Genomic DNA, 20,013 nt, shown 5'->3' on the forward strand with positions numbered 1-20,013 from the left:
AGAAAAGATCATAGACCAAAATCCAAGAGCACCCAAAGGTTAACATCTAATTGTATGAGTTGGATATGTGTTAGTTAATTAATTATATAAGGAAATAGTTCATTAATGTACGTATATATTAATAATAAGATAAGATGTGGAATATATATGATGATTGCAACAACAATACTTAAAATGCTAATTAGCCATTTCAGTTTTGGATGGGTGGTCGAGTAAAATATCAGAGTTTGATTCCTGGCATAGATTATGAATAATTTGTTGTGCTTTCAGTTTTGGATAGGTGGTCGAGGAAAAGACCAAAGTTTGATTCCTAACATCAAATAGATTATGAATAATTTGGTATGCCTTAAATGTATGAGTATAGTTACATTCACCGTTTAAAAGTATTTTAAAGGCTTCTTAATTAAATAACAAGAAAAAAAGTTGGTTTATCTTTCTTAGGGTGGAAGGGGCGTACTTGGTAAGTGGTTGCGGGGAGTTGTGAAAATCGGTGTGTAGTCACCGAGTTGTTTGAAGGTTGATTTGATTGTTTTTTTTTTTTTTTTTTTGAATTTCTTTGGAGAGAGGAGCACTCCTAGCGTTTGAGTGTAAGATGGGAGTTGGATAAGAAAGTTGATATGACATGAGATGATTTGATAACTGGAAAGTTTATCACTCCCTTTGTGTTTGGGCACCTATTCCACCCTTACTACATAAAGATTTCTCCTACCACTTAGATATAAGACTACCCGGTATGGTTTGGTTCGTCCCCAAAGAGACTACTCGCCACGTAGGCGCCACCTCACCAAGGGTGGAGGACCATCCCCTTGGGGACTACCCAAGGGTGTGTAAGACTACCCAACCCATAATAAAAACCAATATAATATTAATATATTAATAAAGGGGAGAGAGAGAAGTCAGAAGGGGGCCCACATCATTGTCTCGTCTCCAGCGGCTTGGAGGAGACGCCAATGCCGCGACGACCCGGGGAGGGGTGGTGTGCGACGTGGGGGACGGACTGGGACGGGGAGGGGACGACCCCCTTAGGGAGGAAAGGACCCTCAAAGGTTTAACCAACCAACACCCGCCATGTCAAATTTGACTCAAAGAACCCATTAGCTAGTAAACATTGGCGGCACCTACCCATGTCATAAACTATTTTCTATGTTAAATAAAGTCAAATATAACATAAAACCTAAACATTACATTAAAATAAAACATAAAACTTTAAACATTACATAAAACTTAAAACATTATATAAAAATAAAATATAAAACCTAAACCTTAAATAAAAAAACATAAAACCTAAACATTACATAAAAATAAAACTTAAACATACATCTTTATAATTTGCCACGTCGAAACGTGCTCAAAGTTCTCGTCGTAGTCGTGTTTGTAGTCCACAAGGCCACTTGAATAACTTCCAATTCCGAGAGCTTGTTGTCGGGATTTTCCACAATCATGAACCTTCCATGGAATCTTGAACATTTGAAACGGATAATTGAGAAACGTGAATTTAATTGATCCACATTTCGAGTGGTCTCACCTATATGGATACATAATTGTTGGAACACTCGGTTCCAAAACGAAGCCCTTCTACTAGTGGACAAGTGTTCGTGATAGGTTGTGACAAAAGACAGAGCCAACGCGATGTCTTCCTCTTCGGTCCATGAGTTTGTTGCCATTTTGAGAGGAGATTTTTGACGATGGAAATATAAAATTGAGAGACTTTTTGTAGATGGAAATATAAAATTGAGAGAGTTTATGTGGATGAGGTAAATTAAAATAATGAAATGGGTTAGTTAAATAAATAAATTTATTGATTATTTGAATTTGATTTTTTAATAAAGGTAAACAATCAAATTGGTGGGTGCAACGGTAAAAAAAAGACCGACCAAAACATCGAAATCGTAAATGTCACGCGGGTTGTGGAGCTAACTAGTAGAACTCGCCAACCATACCCCCAAGGATGGCGACGATGTTCTGGCACGGCTTCGAACCCGGGGAGGCCTGCCCATGAGGTTCCGCGACCTACCTAATGTTTCTGTGATGATAATGATAAACAAGGATGCACACATTAAGATAAGTTCAAATACTATGTATTCATCTTTACATAAGCTTGTTATATTTGATTTAGTAGGTTCGGTTAACATTCAATTATAGTATACATTTAATCATAATCATAAATCGATTAATAAAATAACCTTCTTCTTCTTCTTATTATTATTATTATTATTATTATTATTATTATTATTATTATTATTATTATTATTATTATTATTATTATTATTATTATTATTATGCATACTAAACTTTATGATTTTTTTTTATTTCTGTATAAATCAAACGAGTTTAGCCATTTGAGAGACGTTTTGGGGGACATCTTGAAGAGAGCGGGGATTTCTGCCAAGAAGGAGGGCCCTGTGAATTTCCTTACAGATCCGATGGAAGTGAGATCTACATTGAGACCAGCCGATCAGCTCGTCTTTGGCTGGGCGGGAGGGAAACATGCTTGTGTGGATCTCACAGGAGTCTCCCCCTTAGCTGGTTTAAGGGAAAGCGGGTTTGTAGCAGGACATGCTATAAGGAAAGCGGAATCTAAAAAGGTGGATAAACACGCTAAAACATGTGCTGATAACCAACATGCTTTTGTCCCCTTCGCCTTCGACACTTTTGGCTCCCTAGCTCCAGAAGCTATCCGTTTGTTGACTAGGGTCCAAAAGGTTGTCCACAACAGTTGCTCATCAACAGGGGGGGCATGAGTTTGTCTTTAATAGGCTAGGGTTTGCTATTCAAAGAGGGTTAGCGGTGCAGCTTGTTGCTCGCTTACCTGCGATATTGATGTAACTCGGCCAGTATTTTATATATAAATAAAAATGATAGCTAACCGACTATTTGAAACATAGTGAAGAATAGTAACACTTATTTTTTTGTTTTTGTGGTTTATCTATTTATTATTATTATTATTGTTTGCATAGTAAACTTTATGATTTTTTCATTTTTGTAACAAAACTATAGTTTCTTTTATAATTTTTTGTAACAAAACAGTTAAGATGTACTCACTCCTATAAAAATGTATTTAATTAGTAAATGGACTGGTAAATAAGATCTTAAAAAACAAACAAAAAAAAATAACATTTTAGAAAAGCCACTACAATAGCACAATCACGTATTCGGTTTGTCAGTTCAGTCGATCAACATCATAATCAGCCAATTCAAATAAACACGATTGAAGAGTACTCAACCAGACCAATCGTACATAATCGAATCATAACAATGGGAATAATATTTTAAAGTAAGTTTGATGAAAGAAATATCCACACTTTAATCATCCTACAAATTCATATAACTCACTTTTTTCATCATATGATAATAGAAACCAATCAAGAAATATTATTTCCATTTTCCAGAAACCCCAAAATAAAAATTCAAGAGTTAGTAGACCAGATTTGGTTAAATTTAGAACCAAAAAAAGAAATTATTAAACCATTTTAGTGTTAGGTGTTGTTTGTGTGTACGTGGGTCCCACTTTCAAGCAGCATTTCGGCCGCCTGCTTTGTCGTCTCTCTCGTCTCCGTTCACCACCGTGTTCTTTTCTCTTTGACTCCACTCCCCCCCTCACTTTCTCTCTCTACAACTTTCTCTCTCTACACCTTTCTCTCTCACACACTACACACACACCCATTTCCCTTATCCTTCACTCTTACCTTACCACCACCTCCCCAATCCAGCAAAACTTCACCCATCTCCCCTCTCTCTCTCTCTACAACTTTCTCTCTCTAAAACTTTCTCTCTCTAGAAGTCTCTCTCTACACCCCCTTCAAACCCACTCATCTTTTTTTTTAACATCAGACAATAACAAGTGTCTCATCTTGTTTCAGAAACACCCAGAAATGAAAGATCAGTTATGTGTGGTCAAACACTCTTCTTTTTCAAGATCTTTAAAGTCTTGAGTCTTGTAGCCAATCTTGTTGCTGTTATAGTTACTATTGTTGTTGTTCCAGATAATTAAGGTTGTTTTTTAAGTTGTTCCAGAAAATTAAGGTTGTTTTTTAAGTTGTTCCAGAAAATTAAGGTTGTTTTTTGAAATATTCAAAGGTTGATTGATTCATGGCTGGCAGTAATGAAATCAACGTGAATGAAGCCAAGGTATTGTTTGTTACTTACTCTCTGATCTGTCTATACTCTGTTTTTTTTTTTTTTTTTTTTTTTTTTTTTTTTTTTTGTCATGTTGTTCCCAAAATGGTTAATATTTTCCTTATTTTTTTATGCCTTTTGTTCGATTATTTTGGTAATTCTACTTTCTTCTTGGTTGATTTTGGGGTAAACTTTTGGGGGTTTTGTTCCTGATGGTTTTTATTTTTTACACGTTTTTTATAAACTTTTGTTTCTTTTCAACAATTATATTTCCCATTTTCTTTATTCTTGATGGGGTTTCATAGTTTTAACTAAAAATTGTTAATTTCTTTTAGTTTTTTTTTTCTGGGTTTTTGTTTTCTTTGATTTAGGTTCTAAAAGTTTCAACCTTTTTTTTATTAGTTTTTGATCAATTAATTTGATAATTTTTCTTGATTTTCTGTTTAGGGGTTCTATTTCTTTGATTTAGACATTAAAAGTTTCAACCTTTTTTTTATTATTTTTAGTTTTTGGTTTACATAATCTGATAAGTTTTCTTGATTTTCTGTTTGGGGTTTCTTTTTCTTTGATTTAGCCATTAAAAGTTTCCACCTTTCTTTCTTTTTTTTTTTTTTAAGTTTTTGATAACTTAATCTGATAAAGTTTCTTCATTTTCTGTTTGGGGTTCTTTTTCATTAATATGTGTCTAAAATCTTTAATTTTTTTTGTTAACATTTTCTCAAAGATTTTAATGGGTTTCTTGTTTTTATTTCTGGTCACCAGAAGTTTTTGTTGTTATCCATTGGTGTTTGAGTGAGCAATCTGTAGTTGCCAGATGTTAGTTTTCAGAAATATATGTTGATTCTATTTTTTTTTTAATTTTTTTTATTTTACAGAAAGTAGTTCCCCTGCACACATGGATCTTGATTTCCAACTTCAAGTTAGCTTACAATATGCTCCGGCGACCGGACGGCACCTTCAACCGTGAACTGGCCGAGTTTCTTGACCGGAAAGTGGCCGCCAACACCGTTCCGGTGGACGGCGTGTACTCATTCGATGTCGTTGACCGGGCCACCAGTCTCCTCAACCGAATCTACCGGTGTGCCCCGCCGGAATCAGATTCCGGCCGGCAACCGGGTGCCGGAATCTTGGAACTCGAAAACCCTTTAAGCACAACTGAAGTTGTGCCGGTGATAATCTTTTTCCATGGTGGAAGCTTCACTCATTCGTCAGCGAATAGCGCGATTTACGACACGTTTTGCCGCCGTCTCACCGCCCTGATCAAAGGGGTGGTCGTGTCGGTAAACTACCGCCGGTCACCGGAGCATCGGTATCCGTGTGCTTATGAAGATGGGTGGGAAGCCCTCAAATGGGTTCATTCAAGAACATGGCTTTTAAGTGGTAAAGACCCTAAAGTTCATGTTTATTTAGCCGGTGATAGCTCCGGCGGCAACATAGCCCACCACGTGGCGGTTCGGGCCGCTGAGTCGGGTGTGGAAGTGTTAGGGAACATATTGTTGCACCCATTGTTTGGGGGCGAAGAGCGAAAAGAATCGGAGAGCAAACTCGATGGGAAGTATTTTGTTAGGGTTCAAGATAGGGATTGGTATTGGAGGGCTTTTTTGCCGGAAGGGGAAGATCGCGATCATCCGGCGTGTAACATATTCGGGCCGAGAGGGGTTGATCTAAAAGGGGTTAAATTTCCAAAAAGTTTGGTGGTTGTGGCTGGATTGGATCTTGTTCAAGATTGGCAATTGGCATATGTTGAAGGGTTGGAGAATGCAGAGCAACAAGTGGAGTTATTGTTCTTGAAAAAGGCTACAATTGGGTTCTATTTCTTACCAAATAATGAGCATTTCTACACTTTAATGGATGTGATCAAAAACTTTGTGAGCTCATAGATGAACGAACACCCTACCCCCACCCACCCCCCTAAAAAAAACTTAACTTTTCAACTTCAGAAGAAGGCATACATAACACAAGCTTTTGACATTTTTACTACTACTACTAGTATTATTATTAGTTTCTTTGCTTTATTTCTCTTTTCTTTTCTTCTTGTGTAGTTATATATATGAATTTTTGTGCACCTTATTGATGCTATAATATGTGGTTATCTTGTGATGGGAGAGTGGGTTCTCTTCCGCATGGTAAAACGGTAACTTCGTGATGTTTTACAAAGGATCATTGGCAAGAATCCTTTGTGCACTTGATCAAACTATGGGTGAAACCATGTTTAGTAGAGCATGGATGTTTGGTTTGAAGAGGTCTCTCATGGCATGGGTAGAATGGTAATTTCATGTATTACTACGGGTTTAGAGAGGGGTGAAGTTAACTTGAGAAGAGCATGAATATGGATGTTTGAAGGCAAAAAAGCAAGCATTCATGGATGTCTTACTAGTGTTTAAATCTTGTATTGTTGCTACTATTATTACTGCTAGTGTTATTGTTCTTAAATATACTTGTGATCGTTGATCTAGTATAAGTATATAAAGGTTTGTTTGGTTTTGAACAATCAAAAGTGTAAAGCTTAATTAGTTTCTATGTTTCTTTTGACATTTAGTCTCTATGGTTTTCTTTACTTTGGGTTATATTTGTTTTCATGATGATTATGTTCACATTCTTTAGTAAAATATCTTGTTTGATTCAAGTTTCTGAATATTTGTTGATATATATGTCTAGAGGGTTAGGTTCATTTGTAGACAAACATCTTGACAGTGAACTGTGTGAACTAATCATACCCTTGATTATCGATACACAAGTGTAAATCAACGGTCAGGATTTGATGATGAAAATCACTAGTGTATTTTACGATTTGATAATGTAAATCAAAGGTCAGGATTTGTTCACATAGTTTACAAATACACTAATGTTCACTCTAGGTTCATTAGTGAACAACCCCCTTGATAGTGAACACTAGTGAACTAATTTTAGCCCTTGATTATTAATACATAAGTGCATACACAAGTGTAAATTAGTGACCAAGATTTGATGATGAAAATGCACTAGTGTATTTTACGATTTGATGATGTAAATCAATGGTTAGGATTTGTTCACTTAGTTCACAAATACACTATTGTTCACTCAAACCCCATCCTATATATATATATATATATGTATACATTTGGTGGAAATAAATAGATATGCATGAATGTTTCCCTAATGAACACAAATATAACTCCATTTGTGTTTGTTTTGTTTATTTACAACTCTACAGCTTAAACTTTATTTGGAAACATTTAAGAATTCATCTTTTCAAAAAAAAAAAAAAAAAATCAAAAGTAACAATATAACATTATAAAACTTTGTTGTTTGTTAGTTGATTTCATGTGATTCTTTTAGTTATCATGACTCATGAGTGGATCTCAAATTATGACTCACCTTTTTGTCATAACAATGGATTAAAACTTTATAACACCTTATTGAAAGTTAAACTCGTAATCTTTATAAAACTCGTATTCTTTGATTGATATATCTAATCGTATTTCCTAGTACGTCAGTCATTATTGATGTAAGCAAGCAAGCAACATTATTCGTTAATGACACACACAAATGAACTAAGTCATTTCAGTTTTTTATGTATATAAAAGTTGAAAAGAAAAGTTGTATACGAAACGATGGTTGATTGTTGTTTGTGTGTGAGTGTGGTGATTGTGGACCATTACAAATTGGAATAAAAGCATAGAGGAAAAAAAGAGAATTTGAGAATAGAAATGATTGGGCAAATGAGGACAAGTCCAAATCATGCATTTCCTTTTCTCTATTCTATCTTTTGATATTGTTTGAAGTTTTGTGTGATTGATTCTTCTATTCATGGGGATTGTTTTGGAATTTGGGATAATTGCAACTAACAATGGGAGCAAGATTTGGTTTTGTGTCAATTCCAATGGAAAATCAAAGTTTTTCCCACTTGTGGTTGGGAGCTTTGGATGCAAACCTAGGCTAGGGGCCACTTTTGGAAATCACAATTCACACCCCTCCCTTTTTTTTTCTTTGAAGTTTTCTAAGTGTAAAATGATGTGTAGTGTACCCTTTCAAAAGAAAAATCAATTATCATGCTAACTTTCATTTTAGCATCTTTTAAGTGGGTTATTAAACTAATAATAGTTTGCTATATCATGTCACTAAACTTATATTCCATTGATATATAAACCACCCTAATATAGGAATGGGATCAAATACAAACACTTAAGTTTGTAAGAACCATAAGAACCAATACATAATTGACAAGTGTCCATCAATAAAAAATTAGTTTAGGGGTAATTTAGACTTTTTGACCATATTTATTTATAACTAATTAAAAATAATTACAAAAAATATAATCAGCACAACACTATATAATTAGCACAACATCATTAATCGTTCTTCATTATCAGCACATCGTCCTCGAATCGTTCTCCATTATCAACATAAACGACATTAGCACAACATCTTCAATCGTTCTCCATTATCAGCACACCAGATGTGCTGATTATATCTACTTTTGGTGTTTGTTTGTATTATTTTGTAATTAACACATAATCAGCACCTTATTAGCACAAATATAAAACACCTTTTGTTAACTTTTTTTAAAAAACACTTTTATAAATACAAAAAGGTATAGCAATATGGTACTCATATTAAAGATAAAAAAATACTTGATTTTATGGTATATATTTTTAAAAAAAATAATGAAGTATATAAAAGTTATTTTAGTTTAAAAAACCTTGGTGGAATTTGTATTTAATAGAAAATGGTCAAATGACTAGCAATTTTACAAAATTACCCCTAATTTGTTAGTAGTAATTTTTAATTATAAGAGTTTTATTTATAATCAATATCAACCCTTGATTTAAATTAACAATGGTTCAGATCTGTTCTTACGGTTCTTATAATTAGCACTGTTTGTACAGGATCTCAACCCCCTAATATATATTCCGTTTTAACTCTTGAGTCTTCTTTTTATTGGTCATATTGTTTAGTAGAGTATTTGTGAGTTGTAATGAAATCAACGGCAAGAGATCCTATGGTCATGAAAAATAAATATTAAAATGGTGAATATTGATAGTAGTGACAAAGTTTGATGACTTGATTAACAAACGAAAATTAGGTCTATTCAAACTCTTAGATTCACGTTAATAGGATGAACCAAATATATAGTTTTTCTAAGTTAGTGGCCTAATTGAAATGGCGAATGAAAAAAATGGTTTTATATAAAAAAGAAATGATACCTAAACTAGTAATAAAAAAAAGTAAATTGTCATTTTAGTCCTTGAGTTTTTTTCTAAATTGTCATTTTAGTTCAAATAGTTTTTTTCTCATCTGAGTCCATGACTTTTCTCTTTTCTTGCCATTTTGATCAAACTGCCTAACTTAGTCTAAAACCAGGTTATAATCAGGGGTATTTTTGGCATTAAATTATTATGAGGTTTATAAATTATGTTGTAAACTACCACTGGTTATCACCACACAACAGTTATGCCAAAAATACCACTGGTTATAACCAGATTTTTAAACTGAGTTAGGCAATGTGATCAAAATGGCAAGAAAATTGAAAAGTCAGGGACTCAGAGGAGAAAAAAAAACTATTTGAACTAAATGACAATTTAGATCAAACCTCAGGGACTAAAATGGCAATTTACTCTAAAAAAAGGAAAAAAGAAATAACATACGAGATTATGCCGGTTTTGTTAAATAGACATATTTTGAATGGTAAAAACTATTTTGAGTTGAATAGAATTTAATATAAAATAGTTAGTATGTAGGTGTATTTAACATTCTAAAATTAGATTGGATCGTACCAAACTAGACCGAACTAGAAAAAACAAAACAAAACTGAGTATTAGAACGAAGAACTCGTTTAGCTCCGCCATTTGATGTTGATTTAGTGGAATCAAAGTGTTGGGCTCGTGATCAATTATAGACGGGTTGTTCGACTCTGAAACCCAAATTCCTTCGTCTAAAACCTTGATTGGATTTTTAAAGACCTTTCCCCACTTTTAACAGTTTTATTGTATTCCTTTAATGAACAATCACGTGAAATTAGAGTTGTATCAGCGATCTAATTTAATTTAGTAGCTTCCTTGATATTAAAAATCACCTATTAAAAACATGCAATATAATTATTCTATAATATAATTCGTATATATGTAATTTTTAAATACATGTTTCTACACTTTGTATATCATTACTTACGTATAAACAAGCCTTTTATATTAATTCTTTTTGTACATAATACAAATATGTTTTTCAAAATATAACACACACTCTATTTTGAGCTCCATAGACATATAATGCTTATATATGGGAAAAAAAATCAAATATAAACATATTCCACTCTATATGCTAAGCACCCATAATTTTGTATATCAAAACGTTATCACGTAAGCATTTGTTCACCTTGTCCTAGTTTTGCCAAGTTAATAGTCAAAATCAGCTTTTAAAACGCCCTAAAAGCGTGCCCTTTGTCATCCCCTTATTGTTGGTGAATTCGTAGGGCAGTTCAGAATAGAAATTCGAGTGCAATTCGAATACCTCAATTAATCAAACAATTAATTATATCCACAATAATTATCTAACAAGTCTCCTACCATAATCCATATAGAAACAATAATTATCCACAGTTCATTAATTGAGGGATTCGACTTGCACTCGAATTCCTACTCTGAGCCGCCCACACACCAACCACAACTAACCATCTCATCTCCTTGAATCTGATTCGTGCCAAGGCTTTCGTTAATGGATCTGCTTTGTCTCCAGAAACATGTTCAACCACCACTTATTCGTTTTCCACACATTCATGAATAAAGTGATAACGAGTGTGGATATGCTTGCTTCCACCATGGAAAACCGGCTTCTTTGATAATGCAATTGTTGATTTATTATCAACCCGAATCAATACCTTCTGTTTTTCCCATCTTGTCAATTCCGTGTTGGTTCAGTTCTGTTTGTTCATGATGGAAAACATACAAATCATACCTGTCACCGCAGATAGTGCAGAGGAGAATCCTGTGAGAGAGTTCGACATGCCTGTCATCTTGATTCGGTTCCTCCTTAGGGTGCTGACTGATGATGGTGACTTAGAAACCGAAAAGGGTATCGGTTTAGGAGAGGAGGTTTCGTGATGATGTTATGGCTTATGGGGTGTGAATTGTGAAACTGAGTAACCCCTAAACCTCCACATAACTCTCCTTATATAAGCACCCAGGAGGAAACCTAATTAGTTACTAAGGGTAATATGGTCCATCAACAATTACCTACTAATTAAATAATAGGTTCTAATATATTTTGATCTCTATAATGTAAATGATTAAGATGGCTATAGATTAAATATTAATACGTAATATATTTAATCTTACATTCTCCCACTTAGCCGAGTAATCATTTACTATGAGTATTAGATAAGCCTGATCAGGAGTTAACACTCATTTTAGCCTTAAACAAGTACTATAGCAGAAAAATACAGCCGTTGAATCATTATGCGACTCAGGACCCCCATTAATCATACTATAGCCTTAATTTAAAACCTAATCATCATGATCAAAATACGCGTAAGCCCTTTGTTTGATTTGTAACTTTTATTTGTCTATATGCCATTATACCGGTTGAACATATTCTAACAGACATACAAAATCAAACTTGAGGAAAATTAACTAATACTTAGTCATTCATAGTACGATATGCGGTTGCGCATGGCCATTAATTAATACCCGTCTATGAGCTCTCTTAGTAAGACTTATGGGTAATAGCCCTTCAGTTATAGGATCCTTAAGCATATCATGAATGTATTCGATACAAAACTTAGTTTCCTCAATTCGTTCATAAACGAATAATTAATTGCGTATCGAAACTTAATGCAGCACCTCTTGAACTGTTACTGTTCAAGGAGTTATGGTAGCTGACTTTATCACACTAATTCTTCAAAACATTATATGGAGTTAATAAACTTATGAGTCCACTGATTAAATTTCCAACAACATTTAGTGACCATGTTATGTCGTTATAACTTAGGTTGTTAATATCAGTGCATTATGACTCCTCCATGAAATAGGTTTTGTCTGCTGACATAAAGATATACCCGAAACTGCATTTTTATAATCTTTGAATATCTCAAAGTTAGAGTAATAAACCGGTTTTAATTCTCACTTCTTCTTTAAATTGTAGTCTCTCGTTTCTTTTAAAGATATTGTAATACTCCATTAGATGCTACACATTAATCTAGACATATCTAGTGTGTTGCAATATGAGTAATATCTAAACGAGTATAGACTTAAACTTACATAAGGCTTCTAATTAATGAAGCATAAATAAATAATCTCATTTATCCTATTATCCTCTATAGGAGAGCAATATTGATTGTTACATATGTAAGGACCCATTTAATGTTAAACTTATGGAACGAAACTAATATCCCATTGGGTCTATCTCAGTATGTTATGATATCAATCACGTAAGAGATATCTCTGAGTTTTATTATATCAAAGTTTGTGTTAACAATGCTTTGACTTATGTAACATATGCTTGTCAAAGAATGTCATCTATATAGACAAGTTTATTTTAGTTGCTCCCACTCATCTTGAGGTAGGTACATTAATCCACTTGATTCTTGATGAAAATAATTACGTTAGCTTTTCATCACATTATGATGTTTGCATTAACCCATACATGGATATTATTGGCTTACAAATAAAGTGTTCTTTAACCTTCAGTTTGAAACTTTAGGTTGTTATCTAATGAACATGTAAATGTGTCAGCCATTTATTAGGGAAAATCGTTTTAATGTTCATCTAATGTAGCTTAAAACTATTATAAGCTACTAGAACAGTGATGATCCTCAAAGAAATCTTTTGTTAGATATGCAAAAAAGAGTCTTTAATAACTTATCTCTTCCTGAGTACAACCTTTGACAATCAATCATGCTTTTGAGTGTCTTAATGCTTATATTAGGATTTGGTTTAGTCATGAACACTCTTAGGTAACTTAATCAAATCCCAAACGTTATAAGAACACACAAAGTCAGTTTTACTAGAAAACTGTTTTATTCCATTCAAATGATTGATTTACACTAATGGCTTAATTTGAAGAGATAGGATCAGTAAGCATTTCCAAAATCCATTTCAACTTCAATTAGGGAGGTTATGTAATCATCAAAGTTAGTAGGCTTTTAAACCTAGATGACCTCCTGAGTTGATTATTGGGTTCATTAGAAGTTTCAATTTTATGGATTAGCTCTTGGTTAGGTTGCTATCATTTTCATTCTAAGTTTGTAAGAGTTGGTGCAGTATAGTGTACAAGAGGTGTAATCGGAGTTAAATTCGGAGTGAATTTAATGACACTCTTCCCCCCGCCTCTTGTATTCCTTGCAAGTCATAATAAGGACTTTGACTGCTCCCACTAACCTTAGAAATCTTTAGGAACTCAGCATGCTTAGGGTCAATACTTAACGACCAACAAATTCTAATAAAGAAAACAAATTAATGACATTAGTCGTTGTAGTTTCTCTTGTTGAGGATTACGTTAGTTTAGGTAAGAAATCTAAGTGCGCCCACAATTAAGCAACAATGAAACTTTTGTAAGAGTAGCATTAGATTTAAGGAGATAAGGTTTGATTGAACAGTGTCGTGATGGAACGATGTCTTGTACAAGAGGTGGAAATTCAAAATTTTCAATCCCCCATCTCTTGCAACTATTGCAAGTTATTATTAAGACACTTAATGCTCCCACTGATCTTTAATATCTCTAGAATGCTACAAGAGAAGTTTCAATGAGCTACGTGACGTGGGAACCTATCACATATACGTTAGACTTTATTTGATTTCTTTAATGTCCAGATATCATAAGAAACTTTAAGGACATATTTAATAGAAATCTGATTAACTACATATATGAATAGAGTTCTTCTAAGACCGTAGGCCATATGCGACAAAATTTAGATACAAGTTGATAGTCTTTCAAATGATAAATGAATTATGTCTGAATATTCCATTTGGAATAAGTTCCACGAATGTCAATGAATGACTTATGATGGACCCATACTTATTCCTTAAGCCAAGTAATATTTAGGGCTGTAACGTCATGATTTAGAATCACTGAAAATGAGATTAGATGAAAAAATCATCCTCATTAACCATGTTATGATTTCTCATGAATTTTGGTTCTAATGGATGAAATTTATAAGTCTCATTTTCCTTTTGTCAAATTCTCATTAGCATGATGACAAAAGTTGTGAAAAAATAAGGTATCATCTAGTTTCATCTTAGTAATGTTTCTATCCAGATATTTAGAACAAATAAGAGGAGAGTTTAAGATAAGTGTGACTTTATGTTGACTATGCAAACCTCACAACCTTCATAACATTGCTTAATTATGATACTATATTCTGATTAATCTTCAGAATATATAAGGTATCGAAAAGCGTTGTTGGAAGAGTCTTCATTATGGTTCTTATAGTCTTGACATTTAATTTTGTCACTAACTCTCATGTTAGTTATTTGTCGAGTTCTGGTAAGGAAACGTATGGAACTAGAGTCAACTAATCATGTGTTAATTGGAATATTAAAATTATCAGACTTAAATATCATTAGTAAGTTACTATCTAATTAATTTATCCAACTGTTCTTTAGAATAATGGATAGTCTCGTTGCTTATGCCTAGTCTAATGACATAATTATGCAGTGAGATTTTCCCTTGAAGAACCTTAACGTTGGGATTAGCACTTGTAATTTGTCTATGGACTTTAGAACAATCCTCTCTTAAGGTTTTAGTGGTTGTAAGGTGAATAACATCTTATTTTCCAGTTTCAAACATTTATTTCTATGTACATATGTTGCTTATCAACACACTCGTTATACTTTGGTACTTTTGAGTGTTATAGCTGATTTATAATGCATCAAATTGTACAAATGAAAACTTAGTATGTAATGTACTGGAAAATGTACTTATTTCCATGCGTAAGCCCTTAACTTTATGGGTCATGGTATTGTACATTATAATATATTCACATATACCACTTAACCATATAATTTATAATTAGTCAAATGAAGACATGCACCTTAGGAGTTCTTGTAATTATTCCACAATTATAGATTAGTCTTAGGAAAAAATTAATCTGGAATAACTTTAGTGATAGCAATTATATTAGAGAGTTCTTGATTATCATAAGAGACATCATGTTCGATTTATCCTAATCATCATGCTCTACTTTTCTTCTGTAGTGCCTTATCAGAAGAGAGCAATAAGGATCATCGTGTCTTAAGAGATAATCAAGGATTTAATTTAAGAGCTAATTCTTATAGAAACTTTAAATAAAGCAAAACATTTTAGGCTTAGGAATTAGAGTGGATGAGATATAGATTTATAGAAGAAAATTATAGTGAGTAAAAATTATGGGTACTAAGAATAAGGCAGACAAAATGATCACAAAAATTAATTGAGGATCATTAATATAAGGATCATTATGTGAAGAGGTTGTGATATGTCTATTACTAACATCAAAATAATAGACTACTTAAAGTTCTACTTAAACGAAGACAAAACAGCTTTGGCCAGAAGTGTAATCATTTAAGCATATGTGCAAAGTGGTTGTAACAAATCAGCTTTGGCCAGAAATTGAGACAAACACTTTAGTTATGCACTTGTTGAGTATGCCATCTATGAATGAATTAAATCAGCTTTGGCCAGAAATTAAGACATTCATGCTTATGATGCACACACAACATAGCTTTCGTAATACTTGGATGATAAGTAGATGCATCAAGTCAGCTTTGGCCAGAAATGATGCATCAGAAGCTCATTCAAGTAAAGCCATTTTGGTTTTGTAAAACATTATTTGATCCTCATTAATTAACTAAATAATTACAAAAACCAATCATTTAATAGCAAACCACCCGTTAGCGCGGATCGAACTAATGAGATTGCGAGTCGCAACCACGATTTCGACTAATGACGTTATGGTTGCGAGTCGCAACTACGGTTTCGACTAGTCACGTTATGGTTGCGAGTCGCAACTACGGTTTCGACTAATCACGTTATGGTTGCGAGTCGCAACCTCATGGTTGCGAGTGATGACATTCTGGTTGCGAGTAGCAACCTCATGATTGCGACTAATGACGTTATGGTTGCGAGTAGCAACCTCATGGTTGCGAGTCATGACGTTATGGTTGCGAGTAGCAACCTCATGGTCTCGACTAATGACGTTATGGTTGCGAGTAGCAACCTCATGGTTGCGAGTAGCAACCTCATGGTTGCGAGTAGCAACCTCATGGTTGCGAGTAGCAACCTCGTGGTCTCGAGTAGCAACCTCGCTAACAACTGTTAATTTGATATCATAACCGAAAATTCGAAATCTAAGGGATTAAAAGATATCCTTTCCTGTTTAAGCTGATCTAATTTTGTTAACAGATTTCGAAATTTCAATCTCTTTATCTTTTAACAGTTTTCTAAAAAAATTTAGAGGACAAAATTAGATCAAAATCAGGAAAAACACTTAATAATCCAAATCATATTCCAAAACATAACAGAATATTCGAATTTTCACATAAACGTGATGAACCCTAATCATAAAAAATAAAATTCTGGAACCCGAAACCTGAATTTTAATAATTTTACTAAACAGATTTCGGCTAAAATTATAATCCAGTTAATTCGGTGAACAAATAAATGACCTTTTCATCGAAAAACAGAGATCTCGAGTCGCAAACTTGATGAACTCGAAATCGGCTGTCATGTTCATACGGTTTCAAAAAATTCCGTTTTCCAAGTTTCAATCCCAGAATTATGGATACGAAAACAGAACTGACTAATCAACATTTGCTCTGATACCACATGTTGGTTCAGTTCTGTTTGTTCATGATGGAAAACATACAAATCATACCTGTCACCGCAGATAGTGCAGAGGAGAATCCTGTGAGAGAGTTCGACATGCCTGTCATCTTGATTCGGTTCCTCCTTAGGGTGCTGACTGATGATGGTGACTTAGAAACCGAAAAGGGTATCGGTTTAGGAGAGGAGGTTTCGTGATGATGTTATGGCTTATGGGGTGTGAATTGTGAAACTGAGTAACCCCTAAACCTCCACATAACTCTCCTTATATAAGCACCCAGGAGGAAACCTAATTAGTTACTAAGGGTAATATGGTCCATCAACAATTACCTACTAATTAAATAATAGGTTCTAATATATTTTGATCTCTATAATGTAAATGATTAAGATGGCTATAGATTAAATATTAATACGTAATATATTTAATCTTACATTCCGCGAGTAACTCTCGTAGCCAAATTGCCTAACATGTAGTTGCCTTAACTGCCATAAATTCAGCGTCACACAAAGATATGGCCACGATAGCTTGCTTTTGCAAACACCACGTGATTGACGAAGATCCAAGATAAAATACATGACATCATCTTTGTCGACATTGTGATTGTTGTCACTGTAACCGGTATTTTCACTTTGTTTGTGCTTTATCCCAAAGGAAACCGTTTCTTGAACATAATGCAAAATCTGTTTAATAGCAATAGCATGCAATTCTCTCGGGCTCTTCACTAACTAACCCACTGAATAAGACAAATCTGGACGTTTATGTAATAAGTAACGAAGACAACCCACAATCTTACAAAAATCAATCGCTCGCACTTCCGGTTCGTCTTCGGATTAAGACAACAGGAGTCCCGGTTCCATCAGACACAAAGTTGGATTACAATGTTTCATACTGGCTTTTTTTAAAATTTTCAAGGTGTAGCTTTCTTGTTTGATTTGACACAATCGTTATCTTGAGAAACTTCTATACCTAAGTAATAAGTTAGCTCACCAAGATTCGATATTTCAAACCCTAATGCCATCACTTTCTTCAACTCGTTTATGAAAACCACACTTGTTCCTGTCACGAACAAATCATCAACATAAACCGCAACAATTAAATAAATAATATCAACCACTTTTCAATAAACCGCTTTTCTTGCATGTATAGATGAAAACCCATATTCTTCAAAATACATGAAGCTTTATATCCCCATGCTTTCGGGGCTTGCCTGAGGCCATATAAAGCTTTCGCCAATTTGTACACTTTCTAATTTTCACCTGATTTCTCGAATCCCTCTGGTTAACAAACATATACTTCTTCCTTTAAATCATCACGAAGAAATGCCGTTTTTACATCCAAATAATGAATCTTCCATCCCTTCCCGACTATGAGAGCAATCAATAATCGCATTGTCTCAAGTCGAGCTATTGGTGGGAATACCTCAGCAAAATCAATACTAGGTTGCTGGAGATAACGTTTTGCCACTAACCGTGCCTTGTGTTTATTAATCGAACCATCTGTGTTTCTCTTGATCATAAACACCCACTTCGACCCGTTGGGTTTTACGCCTTTTGGTAGAAAAGTTAGATTCCACGTGTTATTCTTCTCAGTTGACTCGATTTCACCTTTCATAGACATTACCCATTCCGGTTTTAATTTTGCTTCGGTATAACTTCTTGGTTCCTTGTCAAAAGTTAACATTAACTCTTTACGCAATTCGTTAGAATTTAAATTGTAAGCTCTTAGCTTAGAAGGTAAAACTGAATACCAGTAGAATTTTTGCATTCTTTAATTGTTGAGGCCATGTGGTCCCCAAGTAATATATTTCATATTTTTTGGTAGATTCCTAAGTCCTAAATAAAATATTATTTGCATTTTTTATAGTTATTTTCAACATCTTTTTTGGTAGATTCCTAATTCCTAAATAATATATTATTTACATCTTTTTGATTATAGTTATTTTCAACATCTAAATAACTTGATTGTATTTTTACTACGATTTAATGTAACTATTGTTACTTGACCTATTTTAGCCAAGATGAAAACATTAAACATTAAACATTAAGATTCTTTAATGTTAGTTTGTATGATACTAAACTTTGGTTACAATGAAAAGATGCTTCCTTTCGTTTTTTTTGGTGAACAAATAGCAAGAAACACTAAAAAACAAGTAATACAACAATGACATACTAAAAAGATATTTGTACATACCGTAAATCCACTTTCTTTTTCTTGTTTCTCAAACCTTTAACGTTTTTGTCATAAGCTAATCACTAGACATTGTAAGAAGTGTAATTTGTTGCAATGCTAAAATCTAGTTACTGATTTCCAAAACCCTTTTCTTTCTTTATGTTTTCTGGCATTGGCGATGGGGAACAACGGTGAGGACGTGAGGTAGTGAGTTGGTGAATATGGGCGGAACTAGATAGGGGTTCATTTGCCTTTTCGTCCGACAAAAAGTCATATAATGACACTATTCGGTTGTAATAGATGCACTATTGAAGTAAATGTAAAAAAAAAGTCCAATTGTGACCGTAGTCGAAAAGTTTATTTTGATTCCGACAACCACTAGCCATTGGTGGTGACGGTTATGAGATGTGGCAACAGTGATAGCGGTAATTAGGGGCGGGACCTATATAGAGCAAGTTTGTGTGACACCCCAGGAAAACCAGGAAAACCATGCAACTTAACTAGCTTCCTCAGTGAGTACGTACCAAATTTCGGGACGAAATTTCTTTCAAGTTGGGGATAATGTGACAACTCGTATTTCAAACCTCTATTTATGTGCTTCGATGTAACTTGTTTGGACTATACGTGACTAGTTGACATGTTTGATTGTAATGGAATACTATGTTTTGTTATGCTATGTGCTACGTAATTGCGTGTGAATATTATAAGCTCGGTTACACAACACTTGTCCAGTCACACGAGCCTTTTGGGCCGTGCACTTCTCTCCCTCGGCTCACTCTATTGGACTCGAGACCTCAAGGGCAGCCCAATGCTGGGTTCGGCCCACTTCTCTTGTTCACCTACACTTAGTAGCATTGGGGTTTAATTCCCCATAATTTACAAAACACTAACACACACCAAACCCTAAGCTCTCTTCCTCTCTCTCTCTCTTGTGCGATGGCATCACCTCTCAC

At 34.1% G+C, this 20,013-nt stretch overlaps 1 protein-coding gene across 2 annotated transcripts; it reads left to right on the forward strand.

Moving 5' to 3' along the window:
* Positions 1 to 3,582: 3,582 nt before the first annotated feature.
* LOC110884159 (gibberellin receptor GID1B) lies at positions 3,583 to 6,659 on the forward strand. 2 transcript variants are annotated; one of them, XM_035978606.1, is made up of 3 exons: positions 3,583 to 3,992; positions 4,078 to 4,128; positions 4,992 to 6,659. In XM_035978606.1, the coding sequence occupies exons 2-3, from the start codon at positions 4,090 to 4,092 to the stop codon at positions 5,994 to 5,996; spliced, it is 1,044 nt and encodes a 347-aa protein (XP_035834499.1). In that variant the 5' UTR covers positions 3,583 to 3,992; positions 4,078 to 4,089; the 3' UTR covers positions 5,997 to 6,659. The 2 variants fall into 2 exon arrangements, with proteins under 2 accessions (XP_035834499.1, XP_021987532.1); XM_022131840.2 differs by having other exon boundaries at positions 3,584 to 3,992; positions 4,024 to 4,128.
* Positions 6,660 to 20,013: the final 13,354 nt, after the last annotated feature.

This window comes from Helianthus annuus, chromosome 10, assembly GCF_002127325.2.
Source record: "Helianthus annuus cultivar XRQ/B chromosome 10, HanXRQr2.0-SUNRISE, whole genome shotgun sequence".
NCBI classification, from domain to species: Eukaryota; Viridiplantae; Streptophyta; class Magnoliopsida; order Asterales; family Asteraceae; genus Helianthus; species Helianthus annuus.

Excerpts from the sequence above, each read along its gene's own strand:
- LOC110884159 (XM_035978606.1), top strand. The coding sequence starts at position 4,090 with ATGGCTGGCAGTAATGAAATCAACGTGAATGAAGCCAAG. Across the intron at positions 4,129-4,991 it reads TCAACGTGAATGAAGCCAAG|AAAGTAGTTCCCCTGCACAC; the intron begins GTATTGTTTGTT and ends TTTATTTTACAG.